The sequence below is a fragment of the Triturus cristatus genome, chromosome 6 (genome assembly GCF_964204655.1).
Source record: "Triturus cristatus chromosome 6, aTriCri1.1, whole genome shotgun sequence".
In the NCBI taxonomy this organism is placed as follows: domain Eukaryota; kingdom Metazoa; phylum Chordata; class Amphibia; order Caudata; family Salamandridae; genus Triturus; species Triturus cristatus.
Window position 1 is genome coordinate 1,849,261,860 of NC_140589.1, and position 27,380 is coordinate 1,849,289,239.

Here is a 27,380-nt window from a genome sequence, read left to right on the forward strand (position 1 = left end):
TCCCCCTTCAAAGCATCACCTTCACAGCACCGCTTCACAGCACCCCCTTCACCGACCCTTTCACAGCGTCCCTTTCACAGTGTCCCCATCACAGCACCCCCTTCACAGCACCCCCTTCACAGCACCCTCCCTTGCTCGGGTCCATCTCCACACAGTCCCTTTGCAGACCAATGTCTTTTATCGGTCGCCAGGGGTCGCAGCTGCGACCCTTTGTTTGTCTCTCGTGTCCCACTGGCAATTGGCGACCCCTGGCTGTAGATGTGGCACAGTCAGTGCCACTTTCTGCCCATTTTGTATTATTCTAACTGTGAATAAATATTACAGCTAATGCGGAAGTGTAGATGGCGCAGGGCTCAGTGCGCAGAGCACGAGGGAGTAAGTGTAGACGGGGTCTCTTGCACCCCTGCTGTCTCTACGGAGCTTGAGGCAAACGTGATTTGGATGTGACCGTGGAAGGTGCACCCTGAGCTGAGATGGATTTAGCCTGTCGAGGCACCTCAGTGTGGGTGGTGGTTTCAGTCTGTAGGACGCCCTCGCCCCTGGCTCCTCCGACACACACACCTCATGTTCACTGCAGTTGTAGAGTTGGTGAAGCCAGGGCCTGCAAGAACAGGTCTGCATTCAGCCCATGAATGATAAAAGCTGACTGTAGGGACGTCTGCGGCAATATACCTTAAAAATCTAAATAAAACAAGCCGCATTCAGCATGAGTGCCTCAAATCCACTGAAAAACCCGGGAGTACTTTGGGGGTGGCTCTGAAAGGGGTTTCCGAGATACTCACAAGCAAACGCATTAATGTGCGTATAGATTGCAGGTGTCAATTGACAATCGTGTTTTTCTTTTGTCCTTCACGAGAAAACATTTCCCGCCACAGAAACACTTCCCGCGAGGCCTTTGACAATTCCTTCCCCATATTTTGTCCTTGACAGTAGTGAGGGCCAATGTAGAAAGCATAGTACCCCCAGGGGCACCCCGCTTTCCCCCCTCCCCCAAATTAGGTTACCCAATGAAAACACAAGAAACAGTTGTAAGTGGGTAACAAATGCTGCAGGTTTATTACATAATTCCAGTATATGTAATAGGTGGGTTATCTTACGGGCGATCCAAGGGCAGGCGGCCATCTACTTCACCTGCCCGCCTGATGAGCCGGGCAGCACGGGAACGACCCGCAAGTGCTGCCCCCCAAGTGATTCTTTTTTACGATCACGTGCCGTTGAAATTCTACTCACACCCCCCCTCTCGGGGCGGAGCGTCGCATAGCAAGCCCCCGGTTGTTCAGGCCCACAACCGCCCGCAGGCCTAGCGGGGCGCCGACCGGCTTCCGGGACCTCTCTGGAGGCTCCTCGTTTTGGCTCAGGCACCACGTGGTGCCGCGCAGAGGTACCGTTTGTACCGGCCTGCTTCCAGATCGCCCTGTAACTCCGCCTGCAACGAAAAGGAAAACATTACAATGCTCAGAAAACCCCCCCCCAACCACGCCTACGCCGGGTAAGCGGTAGGGAGGGAAAAGGCGAGGTGGGCGACAAAAGAGGTCGCCAGTGAGGGTGGGGGAAGGCTAAATAGCCTCCCCCTCACACCTGGGCCCGGAAGTGACGCGCATTGCGCGTCACTTCCGGCCCTGACACGGAGGGGGGCACCAGTCTGTGTCCCTGCCCCCCCCCGAAGGAGGGAGTGGGGAGGGGTGACCGGGGCCCCGGGGCCACTAAGGCGCCGACCGCCGAGTGGCCCCCTGCGGGGGCCGCGGTCAGCGGCATAGTACCCCCAGGGGCACCCCGCTTTCCCCCCTCCCCCAAATTAGGTTACCCAATGAAAACACAAGAAACAGTTGTAAGTGGGTAACAAATGCTGCAGGTTTATTACATAATTCCAGTATATGTAATAGGTGGGTTATCTTACGGGCGATCCAAGGGCAGGCGGCCATCTACTTCACCTGCCCGCCTGATGAGCCGGGCAGCACGGGAACGACCCGCAAGTGCTGCCCCCCAAGTGATTCTTTTTTACGATCACGTGCCGTTGAAATTCTACTCACACCCCCCCTCTCGGGGCGGAGCGTCGCATAGCAAGCCCCCGGTTGTTCAGGCCCACAACCGCCCGCAGGCCTAGCGGGGCGCCGACCGGCTTCCGGGACCTCTCTGGAGGCTCCTCGTTTTGGCTCAGGCACCACGTGGTGCCGCGCAGAGGTACCCTTTGTACCGGCCTGCTTCCAGATCGCCCTGTAACTCCGCCACAGCCCTGGAGGCGGCTAACCGTCGCAGCCAGGGCCCCCCACCAACCCGCTATAGTCTTACCTGCACCTCTCCTATCTAGGGCTTCCTGCAACTAGCTGGAAGGGAACCATCCCTGCAGACAGAAGAGTTTGACATTCTGCCACCTCATGACAGTTTGACAGTGCTCGCGGGACTCGAACCCTTGTCCTGTGAGACCATTACAACCGTAGGCACAAGACTTATTGAGCTATGGCTCCTGGTTAAAGAAGAGTTTGAAATTTTGCCAACTTATGACACTTTGACAGCGTTTGCGGGACTCGAACCCAAGACTTACCATTGAGCTATAGCTCCTGGTGTTGTAGATGGCCCCATCTAAGCCCCCAAGGCCCGAGACGCTATCCTAATCGGAATAGGGTCTGCTGAAATAAAGGACCCATTGGGCCCGGGGAGATGTGCCAAGAACTATTCGCCCCCCAAGCGGGCAGGTTACCCTCTTCACAATTCTGGGCCTGCCCTCTTAGGCTATGAAGGCGAGAAGGGGTTTACTTAACCTTTGGCCAGCCCCTCTGATTGCTAAACCCGGAGCACAGGAGTGCTCCTCGCTGTCAGCGCGTGACCATGGGCAAGGGGCGACTCCTGCCCCTGCCCACCATGCCCTATTCCTTATGGGAATTATGCCCCTACAGATCCCTCAGTGATGTAACCCCCTAGGCATACCAGCTTCGGGAATCTGTCCGGCTTAAACATTGCGTGCTGACAGTAAAGGTCACGCATTGAGGATTGACTAAGTCCTGCTACGCCCTTCCCATCATGCTCCTCAGAAGGAGGGTGGCGGGGGGTGCCCCCCACCACAACCCAGAACATCCCCAGCGGTGCCAAATTCCTGCTCCGTTGAAGTGGAGATTTAGTGCACCCTGGGCGTGTCAAATGTACTATTGACATACTGTCCCCTTGCGATTGCCCCGCTGACACCCCAGATACTGGGACAGCAGCACCCATGTTTGCTGGCAGCACCCCTAGCGCGGTAACGTGTCCGTAAACCCGGATCCCAGTCTCCCGCAGCTGCGGTACGCGACCATTGAATCCGGTGGGGGCTACCCCCAACCGCAATGGCCCTCTAGACATTAAGAAAAGCCCTATTTTACCTGGGCCTATCTCCAAATGATGGTGGTTTCACCCAGCTGTAAGGCCCGCCTATGGAGCCTATTTACTTGTTTTGCTGCTCGGCCCCTTTATGGGTGGCCTCAGAATTAGGGCAACGCGCGTGCTCCCAGGGCACGGAGCTCCCAGAAAGCAGATGTCCGATACCCACACGCTGATACTTTCATCTGTTGCTAACTGCCCTACGGCTGGAAGCTTCCCAGGAACCGTAGACTTCGAGGTCCCACCCAAAGTGAACCATCGACTAGCGGGAACCCAGTGGTGGCAGGACCACATGGTACTCCATCCCCGCGTAGCTAACGCTTATTTGTGACGCCGGAGCAGGAGATGCCCCCTTAGTCTCAAGTTCTACCCCTAAAGGGTAACCTCGGGGGCGGACAAGTCTGTGGGAACCAACCGGAAACTTTGGTGCAAATACCGGCCCTATTCTGAATGTTGCGAATGCTGCATGGTCCATAATGCCCTGACGCCATGAGGCTCTACGTAGTGTTCACCAATCTTTTTGAACGACCACACCCTTGCTATATAACAACTATACCACCCACAAGCGCCCTGGCTAAAGCGCGGGTGGAAGGTCCTCACTGAAGCAACCCGAAATCTGTCTTTGGTTGCAGAGGAATGCCCCCCAAAGTACACCTGGACCTATATGGTTCTTTCAGCTACTTCTCCTGCAGGCCTAACTCTTGGTTATGGTGCCCAGCTCAGTGTGCTGCAGGCTAATCGGCTTAACAATGAACTATCGGTGGGTTTGAGACAGAGGGACACTCCAAGACACCGAAATAACCACGGGTTAAAATCTGCTCGCGAGCGGCGCACCCGCAACCACTTGGTCAATCACGCCGGTAACCTATGTGGTGACCACTTATTCTTTTGCCTCTAAGTCAGTGCGACCCCGTATCCAATGCGATTGGGGCACTGAGCTACACCCATATCTACACCCATCTAGTGGCTCAAACCAGACTTCCTTTAGCATTCGATAATAACTACCATTCTATCTCGGTTGCGTTGCCCTTCGCGACTAGGCACCCACCTGGGTGTCTAGGTTACAGTCATATATGTGTGATCTCCCCAATATCAGTGCCACTATGAGTGACAGTTGAAGGCGGCCCACATAAGCATGTTGGCGGGGCAGAATTGCGGGATTAAGCCTACCTATTTTAGACTGTCGGCAGCAACCCGTGTTTAACTGTTACTAACATGGCAATGACCGTTCTACGTTAGGGCTATCCCCACTTTGGTGCGCCCTGCCCAAGGACGGATGCACTTGGGAGCGCGATGCCGTAAGCAATGGGGGTGGGTGTAAAAACAACAACAACAAACGACCCAAGCCCCCTTTCAGCAAAAGGTTGGAGACGAGGGACACGTGGTCACGTGTGGTCAGGATCGGACAGCGCGACCCTTGCTGTAAATAGCACTTTTATATCGCCCGAACTCGACCCGAAGGTATGACAGCGCTGTGCATGAGCAACAAATTTACACACCTATTCGGGCACGGGAGTGAGATCATGAGCCGCCATGTCTGTGACCCTCGGGAAACCAGGCATACCAGGTCCAGCAGCTCGCATACATATTCGGGCACGGCGATATTTAATGATTTACCCACCGTCACAACCCCAGCGCGAACTCGCTCCGAGGTATTGGCGCGCAGTTCATGAGCTCCGTATTTACATACATAATCGGGCCCGGGGAGATTAAGTGATCTGCCCGCAGTCACAGCGCGACTCGCCCGACGGTATATGAAGCGCAGTCCATGCGCCCCGTATCTACATACCTATTCGGGCATGGAGTAGGATCATGAGCCGCCAGGATTCGCGACCCTTGGGCGCCCAGGTAGAGCAGGCCCAGCAGCACGCATGCGTATTCGCGACCCTCGGGGGCCCAGGTAGACCAGGCCCAGCACCACGGCTGCATATCTGGGCCTGGGGTGATCAGTGATTTGCCCACATCACAACCACAGCGTGAACTCGATCCGAAGGTAATGGCGCGCAGTTCATGAGCACCGCATATACCTACATCCTCGGGCACGAGGATATTAAATTATCAGCCCAGAGTCACAGCGTGACCCGCCCGAAGGTGTATGGAGTGCAGTGCATGAGCCCCGTATTAACATACCTATTCGGGCACGGTGGATTAGTGATTAGCGCAAACCGTAATGGCGCGAAATTATTAGAGCGCCGGACACGAGCACCGGCCAGGTAACCCACTCGGGTGCAGGGGGTGTCGAGATGGCCGGCATCAACTGATGCGCGCGAATGTGTACACGAGCAAATTCTTGTGAATAAACATGCACTTGCATCATGTGTCTGCATTATAGGAAGCCGGCCAATACATGTTGCATACTTATCTAGCACATGACCGTACTTACTCCCGAAAACGAAGATGATTGCGTGGAGCGTCCGTTGGCGTTCGGCGTCCCGTCAAATAGGCTGCATCCGACCGCAATCCGGCCAGAGCGGAACTGTAAAACAAACCATCGTTAGCAAAGAGTCAACCAAGACCACGAGCGCACGATCCGCCCCACAATTGGCCCCTTTACAAATTGCCACAGTCGCGGGGCGCTTTCGCCGGCTCAGCGTATGGAGCTGAAAGGCCCTAACGTCAAGCCCCAATTATTCGCGAGGCCAAACAACATGTTCGCGCGAAGCCTTTGTTGATCACGCTGCTGCGCACCAAGCCAACTGAGCCCGGACGCAAGCACCGCACCCCCTGACTCAGTTCATGAGAACGCGCAATTTGGAGCGCTGGACCCAAGCTACCTGCCGCACATGCATGCGCGGGGCACGTCGAAGTTCCTTAAACATTGATGTGCGCCAACGTATTGGAGCGCCGTGTACGAGCGCCGTGCCCCATGACTTGAGGTGGAAGGGGGTGTCGCAATGACCTGGGTCACCTAATGTGCGCGAATATGGGCACGAGCGACATCACGTGAACAATGCATGCACCCGAATCATAAATCCGTCTTATCGGCAGTCCGTGCATATTTACATAATGCCAAACCGACCCGAAGGAATTTGCGTCAGATTCATCCCCGAATCATGCATCTGCCTTAATGCAATCTATGCATCGCTCATCAGCCCGTATGGCAGCCCACCAATGCCTATTGCACAATATATAGCGTGAAATCTCCCCACGGTATTGGAACGCCTTACATGAGCATTGTATTCACCTTACACAGAGCACTGGGAGAGCGCTTTACGTGAGCGTCGTATTTACATTACACAAGGCACTGGGGGTTCAATGCCGTAATAAACGATCGAATACGAAATTGACCCGAGGTTATCATACAGCTTCAAGCACGCGGTGCCGGGAATGGTTCTACAGTGTTAAGAGCGCTTACTCAGTACGACGTTCAAATTCAAGCATCGGGTGCAGTGTAAAGGAGGGCTGTGTGCCAGTAAATTCTCGCGCGCGAGGGCGCCCCTGCGGTATTATGGAGCACTGCAGCGTTCACAATACCGCCAAGGCACCAAAGTCCAGCAAGCCTCTTTAAATTTAGGCCCACTGCGACGCGAACGCGCCCCCGAGAAGGTATAGGAGCGAAATCTTGTGAACAATGCAAGCACTGGTATCATGGATCTGCCTACGTAAGCAGTCGGCAATTACACGTTGCATACTTATATAGCGTGAACTCGACCTGAAGGTATTGGAGCGCTTTACATGAGTGCCGTATTTACATTACGCATTCAGGCACGGGGAGATTAAGTGTTTTGGCAAGAAACCGAGGAAGTGGACGCGACCCGAGATGATTGAACCTTGGGTTCCAGCACCAAAATCGGCAGTCTAGCCTAGGCACCCCATCCCTACAACTTCAATCGGTGCGAGTTCACCCGAGGGTAGGAACGCCTTAAACAGCCCCGTAGTTACCTTATCCGTCCAGGCACTGGGAGAATAAGTGATTTGCCTACGAACACAGGGTGTGGACGCGCCTAAGAGGTTCGCAACCTGCAAACCACACCTTTGGCGGCCGCGCGACATCCTCATCGCGGCGTGATAGAGGCGGTATTTGAGCGCTTTACATGAGTGCCCTAATTACATTACCCAACCAGGCACTAGGCGCATAAGTCAACCGATGATATGCCTTTGATCACCGGGCCACGCAGGTGCTCGAATGTCCTAATCACCATCTAAATTTACACATCGGGCCGTGAATAATTTAAACTCGCGTAAATGCTTGTTTCTTGTTGGGCACGGGGAGATTAAGTGAATTGCCCCGAATCACGGGATGTTTTGCCGACGCCGAGGCTCGAACCTGGTTCCTATTTCCAATGTCGGCAGCTCTGGCCGTTACGCCACAACCTCTTTTTCTCACGCTGATATTGGTGAAAAAGACACCGTTTTAGAGATTAGGGTTTAAAGGATCTACAAAGCAGTGTTCATTATGGTACTTCTTTGTTTGACCTCTCAGATAGCAATGAGTTCATTTACCAGCTGTTGGGCACGTATTTACATTAACTGGTTAATAGTTGCATCGCTTACTATAAGGAGACCCGTTTTAATCTTTAATTCAAATAATGCCTACAATATGCAATATGAACGTCAGGAGAGCACAAGGTAAAGCCCCCTGTCACTGCGGCCGCCCGGTATCAGAGGACCTGGACAAACAGGCCGAACTAGGCTGGCTCCCTCTCGCATACCTCTGCACGCATACCCGGTAAGCGCTGCCTGCCTCCCGGTTCTGTCGTGCACCACAATCACGCCCAGCACGCTCAGCCCCCGTGGACCTCAGGCGAGCAGCCGAATTATGGCCGTGGAGGGAGGGGGGAGCTTGTTTTATGAGGCAGGGTACCCCCAGAACGCCAACCCGTATCCGAGGTTCGAACCCGGTTCCCGAAGCTCCAAGGACGGGCGCAGATCCCCCACACCCCCCCCCCCCCGACCAGCCGTGAGCACCAGGTGAGGCAGGGTGTCCGCGCGAAACCGCGCGTTAGCCGACAGCCTCCCAGATCCCACAATGGGCCGTGCAGCCATCCCGTCCACAGCGCATCGTGCGAGGGGTGGGGGGGAGTTACGCGCACGCAACCGGACTTGCCACTCACACCGCATCCCTAACGAGGCCCTGCGCCCTCTTGGCCCAACTTGCGCCCTCCCCGCCCGTGGCCATCCGGGCCACAGGGCCCCGTCAACCTGGTACTGCCCAGGGACGGGGCGGGAAGGGTAAAGCAAGACTCACCGTAGTGCAAACGCATGATGGCGATGGGGCCCGCGAGGCGATGACGACGGCAACGATCCCGAGACAGCGACCGATCAAAAGGCGAGGTGGGCGACAAAAGAGGTCGCCAGTGAGGGTGGGGGAAGGCTAAATAGCCTCCCCCTCACACCTGGGCCCGGAAGTGACGCGCATTGCGCGTCACTTCCGGCCCTGACACGGAGGGGGGCACCAGTCTGTGTCCCTGCCCCCCCCCAAAGGAGGGAGTGGGGAGGGGTGACCGGGGCCCCGGGGCCACTAAGGCGCCGACCGCCGAGTGGCCCCCTGCGGGGGCCGCGGTCAGCGGCACATTTGCGGTCGCAATACCTGCAGTTGTGTCAATCTCCTAACTTGTGAACGTAAAAGGTGTGTTTTTGATGCGCAGAGCCCTTTTTCCTACTCTGCAAAGTATTTTTGACTTGCAACAGGGGGTTTACAAGTCAGTCCGAATCGCAGGGAGGAAAGGCCTGAAAGGGGCGTCCTGTCCTAATTGTGATGCGCAGTGACACGTGTCAATGGTTTGTGACTGCCCTGGTTGCGACCCATTGATCAGTTACCGACACGCGCGCAGGCGTGTTATCTCATTCCTGTAGGACAGCGTCTCCGTTGTGAATCGTGTCTGGTGCCTTGGGGGAGCAGACAGGGCTTCAGGGAACCACACCATCCCCCAGGGCCGGCTTTAGGTCAGTGCGACTGGTGCGGCCGCACTGGGCGCTGACCTGTGGAGGGGGCGCCGACCTCAGGGGAGGCTCTGTGTTTAGCAGTAAGTTATGATGAGAGAGATGAGTGGCACTTTTGCCCGGTGGTAGTGAGAGAATCCGAAGAGGCGGTCATGGGGCGCCATAAATGGCTATCGCACCGGGTGCCACCTGTGCTAAAGCCAGCCCTGCCAACCCCCTCCCCCCCCACATGTATTCCATGATAGGAACCATTTGTAAATCACCACCTGTCCCTTTAATGGACATGGGCTGCTTTAACTAATGGCTTCTGTTTGGGAATACAAATGCAGGGGTGGGGCTCTGCTGTCCCTTGCAGGCCACCGTCCCTGTATTTGCGGCGAATCTCACAGGGTCGGAAATTGTGACCTGCCTAAATAATAAATCATTAGCTAGATGAGTTTGCGACCCACTGCAAATGCACATTTTGCAATGATAAATTTGTACATAGGTTGCATCGCAAATTGCATTCCTGTTTCAAGCGAGTCACTATGCGATTAGCACCTCCTGGTAGCCTTTGCCAGGTTGGGATTGTGGCTGCCAAAAATGTTTAACACCCGCAAACTTGCATATTCCCCGATTCCAGTGGTCGAAGTGGGGGGGGACGGCAGGGCACGGCGTGCCCCTACTTCTTCAATTCCAGCGATTCCGTTCCCCTACTTTTTTATTTTGAAAATGCGTCCCAGGAAGCAAGAAATCGGCATGGCCTATAAAGCTCGGCGTTCCTGGCGTTCGAGGACGGGCGCAGAGAAGTAACAGGACCCTGTCTTTTTCTTCTTACCCAGAGAAGCAAAATACAGTGTCTGCTTCTGCTCTGTAGCTTCAGCTGCCTTCCCCCCTCCCCCCAGCTCTTTCCCTCTTCCCTCTCTTTCTGTCTAGCAGTTCTTCTCTTACTGAAAACCATGACTTCAAGACGGGGTTTTCACTCTCTTTCCTCTCCTTTCTCTTATTTCCTCCCCTATGAAATGGATCCAAAAATGAAAATAATTTTTGCTGGAAATGTCGTATTTTAATTCCAAAGTGCAGCATCTGGAACAAAAGGTTAAAAATAGGAAAAATAACGAAGTAAAGTAAGACAGACTGGTAGCCAGAGGGCAAAGAAAAAATTTCGGGGGGGGGGCATAATCTTTAAGCAATAGGCAGAGTGGAGCTGCAGGGGCTCTTAGAAGGGGTGAAACAACAGCGAGGCCTGAACATGCAAATGGTCTTTAAAAGACCTGTGAAGTGCTCGGGTGCGGCTGTCTGGGTGCCCGGGAAGCTGTCTCTTCCCGGGCTGCCACACACGACGGAGGAGGGGGGGGGGGGGGCGGCTGAAGCCCTTTGAGTCCAATGGGTGTTGTGCGCCTGCTGGTAGCAAACTGACCAGGTTGATTTTATTCACACCCAAACACATTAGCGCCACTTTTACAGAGTTTGCCAGTGAAGCGCTATTTTTGTTTTCTTGTCTGGGCTTGCAACTAGTGCACCAATCCTGGAGGGACTGCAAAGTGTGGATTGGAAAACAAAATGTGTACTGCGGCTCTGCGTACAGGGATGTGGTCTTTTACCATACTGCTTATGTTTTTTAAGGATATAAGCAATGGGCATTGAAATGGGTCCATTCAGAGCCCTGTAGTCATGTCCTTAACTTTTCAGGCAAGAGCACTCACTGATTTCTGAATAGTGAGTGTAAACGCATTAAGGTAACCATGTTGTTCCTGCTTACAATTCACATGGTTTGCTAAATTTTGCATTCCCTATGAGTGTTTGCTTTTTCCAGGATGTTGTCACTTTTTTTTATAGGCTGCATATTGCTCTGCATCATTTAAATTGAGCCACATCCAGGTGTTTATAGCCGGCAGCAATTGGGTTGTAGTTGAAGGCAGTGTGAGTTTTTCTCAGTGGGGCAGTATGGTGTTCATTGGGGGAGAGGATGTGGCACTATGGCCAGAGCTACTGAATTTGGAACTGGGGAACCAGGTTCAGCCTTAATACCCAGTCCACCAGACCACTCTCCTGAGAGAGCACAATCCCATGCTAGACCTTAGAAGGCTGCGCAAGACCTTAGAAGCCCTGGTGTCTTAGCACCAGCAGGTGGACCCTAGCAGTGGCAAGTGTGGGTTAACCTTCAAGGTTTGTCCACCACAATCCATATTGAAGTTCACCTCCAGTCTTGCAGACAGGCCTATGAATCAGCACGCCCTAGAGCGACAGTGACTCGGTCACTGAGGTCACAGGACACTTGAGAAGGGCCAGCTCTAGGGCAGTGCAACCGGTGTGACCGCACCGGGTGCAGACTTTGGGTGGAGGCATTATGTTTGCAAGTATATTAAGGTTTTAAAAGCGCTTTCTGCCTCCTTCCTGGCCTCCAGCAATTTTCAGCAACAATAAAAATGTCATGATGACTCTGGTGTTTAATGTTCTTCCTAGAGAGAGATCATTTTGTCTAGTGGAAGTTCTGATTCATGGAAAGGTAGCTCATTGTGTTAATGTGCCTGCTGCAAAGAACATGTACCATACAGATTGTGAGAAGTTGGCCTGGTATATGCTGTCCACTAGTTAAAGTGGGCACCTTGTACCAGTCCAAACAACCCCTTATGGATGATAGGTTAAAGACAACCTTTATTGAAAGATATCCTAGTGGTAGCTATGGAGAGCAGCCTTCAGGCTAAGTTCGAAGGAGTGTAGAGCAGCTTGGTTTACCAGATTATAACCTCTTGAATTACTAAATGAAAGGAGATCCACACAAGGTATATATAAAATATATGTATTTATTTCTAAACACTCACTACTAATCTCTTTATGAGATTAGAGTCCAAGATGCACAATAATACAGTTCTAAAACGACAGTAAATAGCACAATATACAATGGGCCCTAGGGGTGGACCAAACCATATATTAATAAAGTGGTATAAGAACCACGACTTCACTAGACACAGTGCCTAAAGCACGTAGAATCGCTGGGACCCCAAGGAACCACCCAAGGTAGTGACACAGGAGACCCACAGGGGACGTGTGCAGTGTGAGAAAGTCACGGTTGGAATTTTAGAAGTTAAGGACACTTAGGAGAGGACTTTGAGAAAACCCCTTTAGACTTAGGGGGTTCTAGGGCCAACACCCACGGGAGCACCGGAGTACTTGAGTTACCTCACCCAGGGAAGCCGGGTGCAAAGGTGTCAAATGGTGTCAGGGATCGTCGTTGATTTCAATGGCGATCTACTGCAAAGTGCTGCTGCCGGGAAGGAGAAAAGTGTCCGGTGTGATCCAAGCCTGGATCGAAGATCAGAAGAACCTGAAAGCAGAGGGTACAGAGTCTGGTTCACTTGCCAGTGACCAGGGGCACGGTAGACGAAAACACACCGATGTTGGGTGATTCAAGTGCGAAGAGGCGAAGCTTGACTCTGCAGCCACGAGGACCAGGAGGCGTCGACGACAACCAGAAGCTGGATTTGAGCTGTCCCACAAAGGATGTCGAGTGCTGGGGTGTTGGTCCTCGTATTGAACACAACAAGCCTTGGCAACAGCAACCCATGCAGAAAGAGAAAAGATGCTTTGGTGCGGACCAGCAAGGTCCTGGGGACTCCCCAAGCAATGGAGAGTCAGGACAAGTCTGGAGCAATCAGGTAAGCCTAATTAGAGGTAAAGTTGCCTTCACAGGGACCCACCAGTCGACGGACTAGGGATCGCGAAGGGACCTCGAGAGAAAACACAAAGGGCCAGCTCACGGAACACTCGTGGAGTGTAGGCGGGCAATCTTCAGTGCAAATGCTGCTCGGGGTAAGGGCTATAAGTAATCCAAAACTTAGCTGCAGGAGTTGTTGGAAAGCTGATGCTTCTGCAAAGTGACGTGGTGTCCAGGGGTTTGGTTTGCATGGTCGCCACGAGGGATACGGGCCTCAGACTTGCTGTGGGCACTGTTCTACCTCTAAGACCACGGAAACCCACCTCCTGTGTTGCAAAATTCTTCGGAGTCTGGCGGGAGCTTCGGAGCTGCAAACCAGTCAGGTCTGTCTTTGGTGCCTGCCTTGCAGGCGAGTAACTCCTTTACTCCAAGGGAGATTCTTTACTTATCTAGTTCAATGTAGATCGTCGAAGTTCCAGGATTCAGTATCAGAGTTTCGTCCAGATGTAATCTAAAGTCCTGTAGCCAGGGGTTCCTTTCTTATACCCAAGGAAGGGGTGGGACAAACTCTAGGGACCCACCTATGGGAGGGTCAGGAAAGAGGGGTGGTTACACCCATTTCCTTTGTCCAGTTTCACGCCAGAGCAGGGGCTGGTAGCCCCTGCAACCGGTTTGAGCTGGACTATGCACCGGGACACCAAATGTGCCCCCGGTGCTGAACTTCAAAGCACTCTTGGAGTGCACCCACCCAGCCCCAATACACTAAAGCCTTTCTGGGAGGTGGTGACACCTCCCTGTGACAGGAAACCTATAGTCCAGGCCTCCATAAAACAGTGAGCTATTAACCTTCATCCAAGAGCTGCATACAAACAGCAAGGTATTGATTAGAGCGTTATGTTTTTCCCCCCCAGTCTTTGATTATCCTAATGTTGCAAAAAGTGTTCTTTTGGACAGAAATCAATTCTGATTATTAAAGAGAACCCCCAACCATGGTATTATGTTTTAAAATTCTGAGTTTGTTTCTCCAGACCAATCACTATTAAACTATACCGCCTAGTAGTATGGTTGTCATGTGACTCCTACTCCTTCTAGTCCTTAGTCTTATGTAACATTTTCTATACAGTGATTTACACACATATTGATTGTCTCTGAGTAATGTGTGTGATGTAAAGTGCTCTGACACCCTACACTGGTATGAGTGGCGCTGTAAATCAAATTAAATGCATCTGAGAGAGAGTGTGGTTATGGAGACTTGAGGGGCACTGTTAAAGGGTGGTAGTGAGGGAATCCATGGCAGAGGTGGTCATAGGGGGGTACTAACAAACATTAATGCAGAGGGCACCACCAGTGCTAAGACCGGCCCTGCCCTTGAGGCCAGTCTGCCTCAACCATAGTTAGCTCCATTGGCCTTGTTTCAGAAGTAGTAGCTGCAACTCACCAGGGATTGGCAATGCAGAATTTGGCACGCACACCAAACTAAGTTTGCAAACTTCACAGTCTCTCTGCTTCATTCACAAGCACTTCTAACATGTGCTGCTTGCTGTGGGGTCACTGGAATTAAATATGCAGCAAAGGAGGACAAAATTATGCCACAGTGTTGACTAAATTATGCATTTAAAAAAAGGCTGCAGCGTAATGCAGTATATTTTCTGATATTTTATTATTTTGACTTGTACACATGCTTCAGTCTTTGGAAAGATTTTGCCTTATTAGCACCAGTGTAACATACAAATGCAACAGTGAGAAAGATGATCAGTCAACCTTTGCAATAAGCCATCCACTCCGCAGCAAAACAAGTCACATTTTTTGTTAACTTTTGATACATTTGAGCTATAAACAATTTATTAGTTTAAATGGTCAGATCATGCAGCAGATCTTGCATTAGGAGGCAAATATGGCAGAGCCAGAGTTATATAGAAAACATTTGCAAACTAGGATATTTTGCCATTCATGTTTGAACTGCTGTTGTGGAAAAAGGGAGAAGGGCTGATGGCAAACTCCATGGCTAGGAGACAAAGGGCTTGTGCTTCCACATTTTATCGTATTTGGGACATTCTGTGATTAGAAGCATATCCCACTTTGTGAATGTGTTTTACTGTCAATAACTCATTATAACCTTATATAATCATGTGTATCCATTGGTTGATTAAACTGGGCAGTGAAATGCCAAACAAATACTAAAAATTGGGATATTTGCGCATTCTGGCCACACCTCTGGCTCCGCCCACTGAGCCAATCCTTGGGTTATTCCCGCCCTCTGATTCTCCGCCCACAGTTCCCCTACTTTTTTCCCCCCACTTCGACCACTGCCCGATTCAATCAGACATCTCCACCCTGGAACGCCTCGAGCTTGCCTTTCGGATCACATACACTTGCACTTTATTCCGACCACAGCACAGTGTGTGATGTAACATCTGAGCAAATCCATTAAGGAGTGTAAATTCACGTTTTCTGCATGCACGGCCTGATTTCACACTCATGAACTGGTAGGTGCACAAATACACTAGTGAACCAGGGCGCAGCGAGGACAGTCCCGGTTACATACTGTGGGATAGGAGTGGAAGTACCAGATCACGAGATGATTCCCCACCCAATACTTTACAATGTTCTCAAACCCTTTTTAGTGGCAGAGTGAATGGCCTGAAGGTGAAAGAGGACTTAGTGTGAGAGAAAGAAGTGACTTCCTTGATGATAAACTCACTCCTTGAACGAGGCTACACCCGGTAGAGTTCATGCACTGATGGCTTTCCTCACCCAAGGGGCACCTGCTCGAGTTCATGCACTGAAGGCTTTCCTCACCCAAGGGGCACCTGCTCGAGTTCATGCACCGAGGGCTTCCTCAACCAAGGGGCACCTGCCCGAGTTCATGCACCGAGGGCTTTCCTCACCCAAGGGGCACCTGCTCGAGTTCATGCACTGAGGGCTTTCCTCACCCAAGGGGCACCTGCTCGAGTTCATGCACTGAAGGCTTTCCTCACCCAAGGGGCACCTGCTCGAGTTCATGCACCGAGGGCTTCCTCAACCAAGGGGCACCTGCCCGAGTTCATGCACCGAGGGCTTTCCTCACCCAAGGGGCACCTGCTCGAGTTCATGCACTGAGGGCTTTCCTCACCCAAGGGGCACCTGCTCGAGTTCATGCACTGAAGGCTTTCCTCACCCAAGGGGCACCTGCTCGAGTTCATGCACTGAAGGCTTTCCTCACCCAAGGGGCACCTGCTCGAGTTCATGCACTGAAGGCTTTCCTCACCCAAGGGGCACCTGCTCAAGTTCATGCACTGAAGGCTTTCCTCACCCAAGGGGCACCTGCTCGAGTTCATGCCCTGAAGGCTTTCCTCACCCAAGGGGCACCTGCTCGAGTTCATGCACTGAAGGCTTTCCTCACCCAAGGGGCACCTGCTCGATTTCATGCACCGAGGGCTTTCCTCACCCAAGGGGCACCTGCTCGAGTTCATGCACCGAGGGCTTCCTTACCCAAGGGGCACCTGCTCGAGTTCATGCTCCGAGGGCTTCCTTACCCAAGGGGCACCTGCTCGAGTTCATGCACCGAGGGCTTTCCTCACCCAAGGGGCACCTGCTCGAGTTCATGCACTGAGGGCTTTCCTCACCCAAGGGGCACCTGCTCGAGTTCATGCACCGAGGGCTTTCTTACCCAAGGGGCACCTGCTCGAGTTCATGCACTGAAGGCTTTTCTCACCCAAGGGGCACCTGCTCGAGTTCATGCACTGAAGGCTTTCCTCACCCAAGGGGCACCTGCTCGAGTTCATGCACCGAGGGCTTTCCTCACCCAAGGGGCACCTGCTCGAGTTCATGCACCGAGGGCTTCCTTACCCAAGGGGCACCTGCTCGAGTTCATGCACCGAGGGCTTCCTTACCCAAGGGGCACCTGCTCGAGTTCATGCACCGAGGGCTTTCCTCACCCAAGGGGCACCTGCTCGAGTTCATGCACTGAGGGCTTTCCTCACCCAAGGGGCACCTGCTCGAGTTCATGCACTGAAGGCTTTCCTCACCCAAGGGGCACCTGCTCGAGTTCATGCACTGAAGGCTTTCCTCACCCAAGGGGCACCTGCTCGAGTTCATGCACTGAAGGCTTTCCTCACCCAAGGGGCATCTGCTCGAGTTCATGCACCGAGGGCTTCCTTACCCAAGGGGTTCACCCATTCTGTATCTATGGGGCATGCGTTGGTACATAAGTCTCTTCTTTTCCGTTGCAGGTGGTATTTCGGGAAGCTTACGCGTCTTGATGCGAAGAGGTTCCTCATGCAGGCGGAGAACTCGGATGGCGCCTTCCTGGTCTGGCGGAATGAGGAAGTGAACTGTTATTACCTCTCAGGTATCTGACTTTGGCCACGCAGTGTGGTAACCAAGGGGTGTGTATGAGCCGTGTGTTCACCCTGCTCGAGTCACTCTCCAGCTGGAGGCATCAGAGAACAGTGATTGGCCACACTCAGGGTAGCGCCGCGCAGTGTTGTGAAGATTTCTAGGTGGTCCTGGCATGAAGGCGTGGATGGCATTTATTGTGAGATGTGAGCTCAAAGCCGTCTGCACACTTCAGTGGTATTTAGATGTGCAAGTGACTGCTTTATGGGCCTGATTCACAAACTGCACTTTTTTGTAGTAAGTTATGTCGTACTGTAGTAGTACTTCAAAAATTACTACAGCAGGCTATTCACAAACTGCACTTTTGTAGTAACTTACACTGTTGAATAGGTTTACTACTTTTCCTTATCCACAAACTGAACTTTTGCAGTAAGTTAAACTTTTGTCGTAACTTACACATTTGTGGTAAGTCCCTACCTCCATTATTTTGTAAGGGTGGGTGTTGCGGTACCAGAGATTGGCCATGTGTAGTGCTGGACTTACTACAAAAGTATAAGCTACCACAAAAGTGTAAGTTACAACAAAAGGTGCAGTTTGTGAATACCGAAAAATAGGAATTTATTCACCAGTGTAAAGTTACTCAAAAGTGTGTTACCTTTGTGACTCAGGATCTACGAGTCTTAATTCACGTTTTGTGGTTGTAGCGAAGTGATTCACTCTAATGGATAATTACACCCGCGTGGTGGTTTGTCCCATGTGGGAACATGTACTCAAGGAGATGGGGAGTGGGTGTGCCATGGCATGGATGCCTTGGAAAGCAAATAATAAAACCTCTGAGGGGCTCATGTATGAGAGGCGTGCGCCGCCTGAGCATCACTGTTCCTGACACTGCGGCAGAGTAAGCCTCTCAATCACATCTATGAGGCGGCGCAAAGCCGCTCTGTGCGGCTTTGCATGGTCTCATAGATATGGAGTACGACAAAGCAGCGCAAGTCGCTGCCTCGCCTGCCTCTGCGTCAAGGAGCGTTCCATGGGCGTGGCCGTGGGTTTTCCCATGGATTCTGACGCTGCCCCATAATTACTTAACCATGTAAACCTGGGGCAGCACCAAAACCTTACACCTCCCCAGAGCATGTGTAACGAGCAGAAATATTTTTATTTTTCCTCATTTTGTTCTCTTTCTTTGTGTGCTACATTTTGCAGCACACATAGAAAGAGGAAATCGCCTTACAGATATTAAAAATACTACTGGGCGACCCAACTAGCGGCCATAAATCAGGGGACCTATGGTCACCTTGACGACCCGGGATACGCCATGGACAGATGACTCCTCCCTGGGGGAGACTACAGTAGAGCGCTCTACTCTCGACCCCGTAAATACCCCCCTAACGGGACCAACCTCACATTCGGTCCATATATGGCATGTCAAACATCTGGGTTGGAACCGAAGACTTCCTATGGAACTCCGAAAAACTGGGGAACCTGTGGCAAACCAGGGGCTTTGATAAATGGGACCTTATAGGAATTTCCCAGATAAAGGATCTTTGGGTTAAAGATGAAATCCTCTCGTTTGCCTCCCTCCAACAACAGTATAACTTGGCGGACACTGAACACTATAGATATCTCCAAATCCAACATGCCCTCCAGACCCACGTCTCTAGGAGGTCTTCCCTCCTGGATGCGTCTCCCTTGGAGGATAGAATACATGATGGCCACCTGCCCGAAAAGGCCATCTCCTTGATATATAAAAAACGAATTATTAATATGGAGGACCCACTCCAGTCTCTCGAAGAGAAATCGATAAGAGACGGCCTTGAGCTAGACGAGGAAGACTGACAAGAGGCAGTTTCCTCCCCGAGTGAAGTGGCGATCCAGGCCAGATTGAGATTAGTACAACTCAAGATTCTCCACAGGATATACATAACTGGACCAGGATTGGTCCCTATGGGTAGAGCTGACAGCGGGAAGTGCAGACGTAAATATGGGAAAGACGGCACTTTCATCCATATTATATGGGAGTGTGAACAAATACAAACTTACTGCCATACACCGCACACTCCATGAGGTACTCACAATAGACTTGCTCCCGGAGGCGCGTAGGTGCCTCCTGAACATTTGGGAACCGACAGACCTCACCTCCTACACTAAGCAATGGGCAACATCTGGCAGTAATGATCACAAAGAGGAACATCGCACGACATTAGGGAGCCCTCCAACCGCCCAGAATAGAAATATGGAAGGAAGGTCTAGACTGGTGCATGTTCAGGGAGAAGTCAGTCTATATAGCCAGAGGATGTCCCAGGAAATGAAACAGGGTCTGGGGGCCTTGGAACTCGTACAGAGGAGATATCTGCACCCCACCAGCACTCTTGAATGAAGATGAGAACCTTACCCCCCACGATTGTTACACATTGCACACTGTGACTTGAATCTCTGTAACCGAGAACTAAAATACTTGAAATGTACGCTGTCTCTTAAACATGTTTCAATATGGTATGTCATGTCGATAATATTTAATAAAAAGAAATGTTAAAGAAAGAGGAAATCACCTCTCAGGATTCTTTTTGTGCAGGATGGTGTCCTTCCTGCACAAAAACAATCCTAGTGCAAGGGAGGCATCCTTGCACCATGGTGCAAGGGTGACTACATTGGTACCAAAGGACAAAGCTATAGCAGAACACCACTTATAGCGTATAACAATCCAAAAGCAGTATTGGATAGGTAATGGACTAAGTCCAAGTTTTAATGCAATTCTGTTAAAAAATTCACGACGGCAATCAAATGAGACATCAGGTATACAGAAAATGCAGGTAGTCCAAAGAAATCATCTGTTGGTTTTCATTCTCTTTCTATTAATTTTTTCAAAATTTCCCAGCACACGATCTTGCCAACACGTGTTTCGTCTAATCCTAGACTTTTTCAAGGCTGGAAAGAGTAAACATCATATATTCAACAATCCATAGTAATACAGAAGTAAAAAAAGACTTCTACAAAAGGATAAATCTCTATGAATCGTACGGTTTATATCTTACTGATTCTAGTATAACAATGAATGATAAAACCTCACAGAAATTCAAATATGACCACATACATTGTAATTATTGCTAAAAATAATTTTATATTATTTCTCAAGATTTTTAAAAATGGAGGAAGAGAAAAGATCCAGAATTCCACAGTGATCATATAGTAAAAAAAGAAGAAGACGAACCCGAGTGATGATAGGAATAGAGTCATAGTGTAGTGATTGACATTCTGCAAAGTACAAACCGAAAATATAAAAGTGAGTATATAGAGAATTATTGTGTGTGAAAAAAATATATAGAGAGTTATTGTGTGTGAAAAGAATATCACAAACCCAAGTGAAATTAGTCCTAACTGTAATATAAAACAAAAAGACTCATCGATATAAGTAAATTATCACAATGTAGTCTGATGTAAATACTTAATAAGGCAACGTCCGATTGTGAGCTCAAAAGCAAAAAACTATTGACCCGGCAGTCTGGCCAGAAAAAACAAGAAATGAGTTAGTGAACTATATTATTGTACACATAACAAAAATATATTTAACAAATAGGAGAAGCCAATCCTGCAAGTCAGTGGCATGTACTAGAGTATATGTAAGTGCATGTCCGATAGGTCAAGTCAATGATAAATAAGTCAACAACTGAATTTAAAGGATGAATCATTTGGGTCTAGGTACTGTTGTACAGCGGATTACCACTCATGTCCCTAAAGATTCAAGTCACACGAGTTGTGATGATCTAGGCAAGACTACCTTGTCAGCCGGTGAATGATAACCTTGTATAGGAGATACACTGTTGTCAATCCCAAAGTTTTGCGTGGAGCAATAACCGGAAAAGGGAGTAAATAGCCGGCTATATTGGTGCTAGGCAGCAAATTGTGCACCAACGCAGGGGAAAGGACAGGCATGTACCATACTGCATAAATACGGTGCAATCCAGCCCTTTCACATTGGCGTGGAAGACTTGCAGCGCTGGCCTATGCCAATTCCTCAGAAGTGAGGCCCCAAGTGTGCAATTTGTGGGAAGCCATAAACTTTGGAATGGATGCTCACGCTCCACCACAAATATAGTAGAAAAGCAGGTGCAGATTTACAAGGACTGGCGCATCCCTGCATATTAACAGGGATGCGCCAGTAAGATGCGACACGCAGGAATAACCTTGTGCCACCACGGATGCATCGCATTTACAATGCGACTCACCGTGGCGCAAGGATAGTCAGATGCCTGTCGCATCTTCTGGCGTAAGGGCAGCGCATTGCTGGAGTCGTTTCGCAAGTGCAACGCAACTCCAGCAATGCTCAGGGGCGCCCAATACCTAACATGCTGCGTCACTCCTTACGCCTGCTTCAAGCAGGCGTAAGGTTTTGACGCAGCATGGACGTAAAAGTGACTCTGTGAAATCTTGTTGATTTCACTGCATCACTTTACAAGGCTTCCTTGCGACGGAACGCCCACCCTGAATACATTATACCTGACGCAGGTATAATGTAGCGCAGGGCTTTACAACGTGACGCATCTCACTAGATGCGTCACATTGTAAATCTGTCGCATAGTGGCGCATTGTTTACGACGCAACGGTGTCGTAAAGATGACGCAAGGGGCTTGTAAATCTGCCCCCCAGTCTCTTCCCAGCAGTGTAGTTAGTAGTTGTTCCACAAAGAGTTCTATGTTGGGAATGTTGGTGGATTGTGCAATTCCAATTATTCGTATATTATTCCGCCTTGAGCAGGCTTCTAAATCCTCCGCTTTGGCCTGCACACTCCGAAGCAGTTTATCCAGGGCCATATGAGAGAGCGAAGAAGAATTGAAAGCATCCTCAGCGTCAGAGACCCTTTTTTCAACAGTATCTAGATGTTCTGTATGTTTATCTAGCCTTTTAGACATCCTGTCCATGTGAAATGATAACAAATCAATTTTCCCATCTATTTTATTCAGGTTACTTTGCATGGTTGTCAGTATCTGTTTCAGATCCGAGTCAGTAGGAGTATCTCCAGCCTCAGAACCCGACTCGGAGGCATTTTTTTCCTGTTCAGCCTGCCTGTGTGATTTACGTGGTTGGTTTTTCCCATGGTGGAAGTCCACAAGCATCACCAGGGGTGCGGCGAGTTGTCACGGCGTTCAACTGCACAATAGCTGCACTCGCCCTACACTGCCTTGCTAGAGACTGCCAGGTCCTACGTTTTCGCAGTTTCCACAAAAGCGGGTCTGTAGGCCTTCGACCCAGTGCCCTATGTTCTAGGCTCTCAATTCAGGGCACCACACTCTCCGTAGACAAGGAAAGTAGCGTGACACACAGTTTGCTGTGCAGTGCCCTACGAAGATACCCCAGCAAGGGCCAATGGAGACTAATAAATAAGCTCACCGCCTCCGTGTGAAGTTGTCCTCAAGTGGGGGAGAACACTTCCGCAGCGCATATGATGCCAGAGACTCCAGGAGCACACAGCAACCGCCACGGTCCACTCCCCCCACAACCTGAGACAGTCCGCAGTGTTCTCGGATAGCTGCTCTCTGTCAAGGAGGAAGACCCCAGACGACCCGGGCCCTGGCTGCCACAGTTGTCGCGTCGCGTCTCAGCAATAACCACCACACAGCCAGGTCAGCTTCTATTCTTTATTGTATCGTTGTGTATCTGCAGCCAGCATGCTGCACGTCCTGCCTCGTCCCTTGCTTCCTGTGGTCCGCCCCTCACCCCTTGACCGGAACTGGTGTCCGGTGACCTCTCCTGCCCTCTGCCCTCCTCGGGGTCCTAGTGCCCCATTTCTCAGGACACTACATCTCCCCCCTTTGTCACAAAGGCATTACGACAGTAGCATTCGTTAGTAATAAAATGGGACAGTCTCTTTTGTAGTCAGTTGCAGGATGTGAACTGTCGACTGATGTGACCCGTGAGATGCTGCCTAGAGCGGCATTTCACATTTCTTCTATTAGTCTCTTCGGTCTCACAATGTCTCTTCTTGGCCTCTCCACCTGTCCTTGGCCCTCCTTTGGCCTTGTTGCTTCTGCGACACCTGCTCCATTGCACTCCCTTGTTGTTGTTATCCCTTCGGTGCCTGTCACGTGCTCTTCCTCTTTTTCTTCTTTCAAGCCTTTGAAGTGTGAGCTGTTCCTTGTTATTCGCCTGCTGTCTGACTCTGCTGTTATCATTGTTCCTTTCACTTGTGTTATCGTCAATGGGTCTTGGGCGAATGCACTGTCCGACTTCCGTTGTTGTCTCTGTCGTACAATGACAGTATCTCCTTCATGGAGGTGTGATTTGATGGCATGTCGTCTTCCATCAGCATATTCCTTCATTCTCTTCTTGGCTGCCTCATCTTTTGCTGCCACGCCTTCGTGCCCCGGCGCGGCCGGTCCTTCTATCTGCGGCAGCCTTGTTCTGCTTGTCCTACCTAGTACTAACTCCGCCGGGCATTTCCCTGTCGATCCATGAGGCGTGTTTCTGTAGTCCCTCAGCATTTGGCATAGTGCTTGGCCTAGGGAAATCTGCGACAGTTTCGCCCTCTGAACTGCCTTCTTGATGTTTCCCATAAATCTTTCGACCATGCCGTTTGCTTGCGGCCATAGTGGTGTTACCTTTCTGTGCTGTATTCCGAGGTAAGCCATGAACCTTCGGAATTCCTCTCCTGAGAACGGAGGGCCATTATCCGTTTTCAACGTCTCCGGCGAGCCCCAGGCTGCGAATATGTCGTCTAGAACAGGTAGCGTTGCGGCTGCTGACGTTGAGGAGACTGATCGCACAATCGGGAATCTGGAGTATTCATCCATTATGACCAGTAGGTAAGTTCCCGCGTCTAGAGGTCCAAAGAAATCAGCGGCCATTGTTGTCCATACTGCTCTTGGTAGTTCCGACATTTGCAGTGGTTCTTTTCTTGCAGGCGGACCCGTCGTTTGACAGAGGTGACAGGCCGCGATCGTATCTTCGACTAGACGATCTAACCCCGGGAACCAGACCTTTTCTCTCAGCAGTTTTTTTGTCGCCACAATGCCCCTGTGTGACTCGTGTGCAATGCTGACCACTTGGCGTCGTAGTGAACTTGGAATGACTATCCTGGTGCCCCTCATTACGATTCCGCTGTTTGTCTCCGAGAGCTCCCCACTTATTTTCTGTAGGGCCAGCATCTCCTCCTTTTGTACTCCTCCCTTCCATGTGCAGTTGTTGTTTATATGTCTCCATCTTTGCTGTCTCGTCGTTTCTCTGGCCGCTCGGAGTGTGTCATCTCTTTCCGTTTCTCTCTCTATCTCTGTGAGAGTTACTGGTGCCGGCGTGCTTTGCTTTAGCACGAAGTTTAAGTATTCCTCGGCCATTGAGGCCTTTTTTTCTGCATGTGGCAGCGGATGCCGTGACATGTAGTCGGCTGGATTCTGCTCTTTCCCAGGTTTGTGTATAATTTTGAAGTCGTAGTCCATTAGTCTGATGCCCCAGCGCTCAATGCGAGGCGGCATCTTTGCTGCTGGGTTGCCGTAAATTGTTACTAGTGCTTGGTGGTCTGTGATGATGGTGAATGGCTTTCCGTACACAAACATGTGGTAATGCTCGCATGCCCATACCACCGCCAAGCTTTCTTTCTCCGGCTGGGAGTACGCCTTCTCAATGTCTGTCAAGCTTTTGCTGGCGTATGAGACAATCTTCCTTGGTGACTCCTTTCCCGGCAGGTGTTGTGCTAATATTGCACCCAACCCCACTGGGCTGGCATCAACCGTCAGCTCGGTGCAGAGCCGAGGGTCGAAGTATGCGAGGTGCTCCACCGTCATCACAGCCTTCCTTATCTCTTCGAACGACTCATTGCATTCTTGAGACCAGACAAATTTCTGGCCCTGTTTCGTTAGCTCTCTCAGCGGCGTGCTCACTGTGGCAAAGTCTTGTATGTATCGGGCACAGTAGCTTGCCAGGCCTAGGAATGACCTTATTTCTGCCACATCTGACGGTGGCTTTGTCTTCTTTAGCGTTTCCACTTTGCTGGGATCAGGCCTCATCCCTTTTTCCGAGAATATGTGTCCGAAGAAAATCAGTTCTGTTCTCCCTAGCTCGCACTTCTCTCCATTTAGTGTTAGTCCAGCCTGCTTTAGTTGTTTGCACACTTGCCTTAAGGCGCTGTCATGTTCTCCGTCCGATTTCCCAAACACTAGGATGTCGTCACTGTAATTGAAACTGTTGTGTACTGGTCGTATCACCTGTCTTATTGTCTCCTGAAATATTTCGGCCGCTGACGAGATACCAAAACTGAGCCGTTTGTATCTGAATAGTCCTAGGTGTGTGGAGAATGTTGTTATGTACCTCGACTGTGGGTCCAGCTCTAGTTGGTGATACCCTTTGCATAGATCTAGCTTTGAGAATCGGCACGCCCCTGTCAGCCTGCTGATCATGTCGTTCAGATGAGGTCCTGGATGACGTTCCCTCGATATTGCAGTGTTCGGTATTCTCATGTCCACACAGATCCTTATTTTGGAAGTATTTTTCTTCGGGACTGCCACAATCGGTGATACCCACGGTGTTGGCCCGTCTGCAGGCTCAATTATGTCTTGCTGCAGTAGGTTGTTTATTTCTTCCTCCACTTGCGGTTGTAGGTGAATCGGCACTCTCCTGTGATGCTGTGCCACTGGTCTCACCGCCTCATTTATGTGTAGGGTGACCTGTTTGTCTTTTAGCTTCCCCAGTCCCTGCAGTATTTCTTGATATTCTTGCAGTATGTTTTCTTTTTCTGTCATGTGGTACGTCATCGCCAACAGCCCCATGACTTGTGCCGTCACGTTACTCAGCAGGCAGGGCGCTGGGATGTCCCCTTTCAGCACATGTATTTCTTCCTGTAGCGTCACGTCCTGATATGTTAGCGTCTCAGTGAACTTGCCCATGTTTTCTACTGGTGTCTTTGATCCCCACGTGAACACATCTACTGTTGATGGCGATAGCGTTGGCCTTGTTCTCATTTTCACGTACTCGGACATGCACATTATGTTGCATGTGGCACCACTGTCTAGCACAAATTTTGTTCTGTGGCGCCCGACGTCGATGTCTACTGTGGCCGTCTTTTTTATTTGCTGTTTCTCCATCAGCTGGATGTGTTCCTGCTGTCTTCCTTCTTTGGGTGTGTCGGACATGAGATATAGCCGTGCTTCTCTCCCAGCCGTCGTCTGTTCATCCGACTCTTCCGACGAGCCTCTCTCTGCTGTCTCCATATGTCTGGCGTGTCTGGTGCCTGTTGTCCCTTGTCTTGCTGTTCGTCCCCTCTCGTTCCTAAATTGCCTGCTCATGCAGGTGCTTGCGAAGTGATTGTCCCTATTGCATTTTCTGCATTTCTGGCCCATTGCTGGGCAGGTGCCAACGTGTGGGAAGTCAAGGCCGCATCTGTAGCAGGTGACCGCTTGTTTCCTGTGATGTTGTTGCTCCCTGTTGTCGTTCCTTTTGAAATGTTCCGTCATCCGATGTGCCATCGCTTCTCCCTTTTCTTTTCCAATTTGTATTTGTTTGGCATGTTGCGTGGCCCGTGCTTCTGTGCGGGCCATCGTCAGTATTTTCTCAAGTGTTGTTGGTTCTTTTAGGATGCGTGCTCTGAACTCTACTGACAAACACCCTACGATGAGACGCGTTCGTATTGCTTCTTCGTTGTCGAATTTATCGAATTCGCAGTATGTCACCAACTTCCGCAACCTTGTCGCGAAATCATCCATGCTCTCTTCTAGTTGCTGGCATGCTGTGTGGGTCCTAGTGCCCCATTTCTCAGGACACTACAACAGTGAAGGCCGAACCATTCACCAGGGCTGCCCACCGGGCCTCCCCGCAATGCAGGCACCTCATGCACCTCCCTCCCCCGAGGAGCAAGACCTAGTCGGGTCCCCGCAGCATAGGTCCTCCCCTGGAGCTCCCAGCAGCAATCACCTCTCGGGCAGGGCCGGGCAGACTCCTCAGCTCCCAGGCCGGTCGGGGACTCACCCGGCCACGCAGCTCCAGACACTGGGCCCTCTGCAAACACCGGGCTGGATTCAGCAACAGCCGTTCATCAGCCCGAGCCCGCTCAGCCGGCCGCGATCACTGAGGCTGAGTCAGCCACCTCACCGCATAGGTTTGCCAGGTCTCTTCTCATGCCACCACCAGGCCGCACCCAGGTCTCCGACCACGCGCATCCAGTCGGAACTTCGCTGGCACTCATGATACGATTTTTGGGGAATTATACCAC

General features: G+C 50.9%; 1 protein-coding gene and 1 long non-coding RNA gene across 4 annotated transcripts in view; one reads left to right on the top strand and one right to left on the bottom strand.

The window, feature by feature from the left end:
• LOC146822181 (tyrosine-protein kinase Src42A-like) overlaps nucleotides 1–27,380 on the top strand; it is a 351,567-nt gene that overhangs the window by 166,593 nt on the left and 157,594 nt on the right. For all 3 annotated transcript variants that reach the window (XM_085613317.1, XM_085613319.1, XM_085613318.1), the window contains exon 2: nucleotides 17,083–17,201. In XM_085613317.1, the coding sequence (XP_085469443.1) occupies nucleotides 17,083–17,201 (119 nt within the window). The remainder of the gene's footprint in view (nucleotides 1–17,082; nucleotides 17,202–27,380) is intronic.
• Nucleotides 19,902–27,197, bottom strand: LOC146822182 (uncharacterized). Its single transcript, XR_014963244.1, has 2 exons — nucleotides 27,083–27,197; nucleotides 19,902–20,113 (listed from the first exon to the last, which is right to left on the bottom strand). It is a non-coding gene; the product is annotated as an uncharacterized LOC146822182 (long non-coding RNA).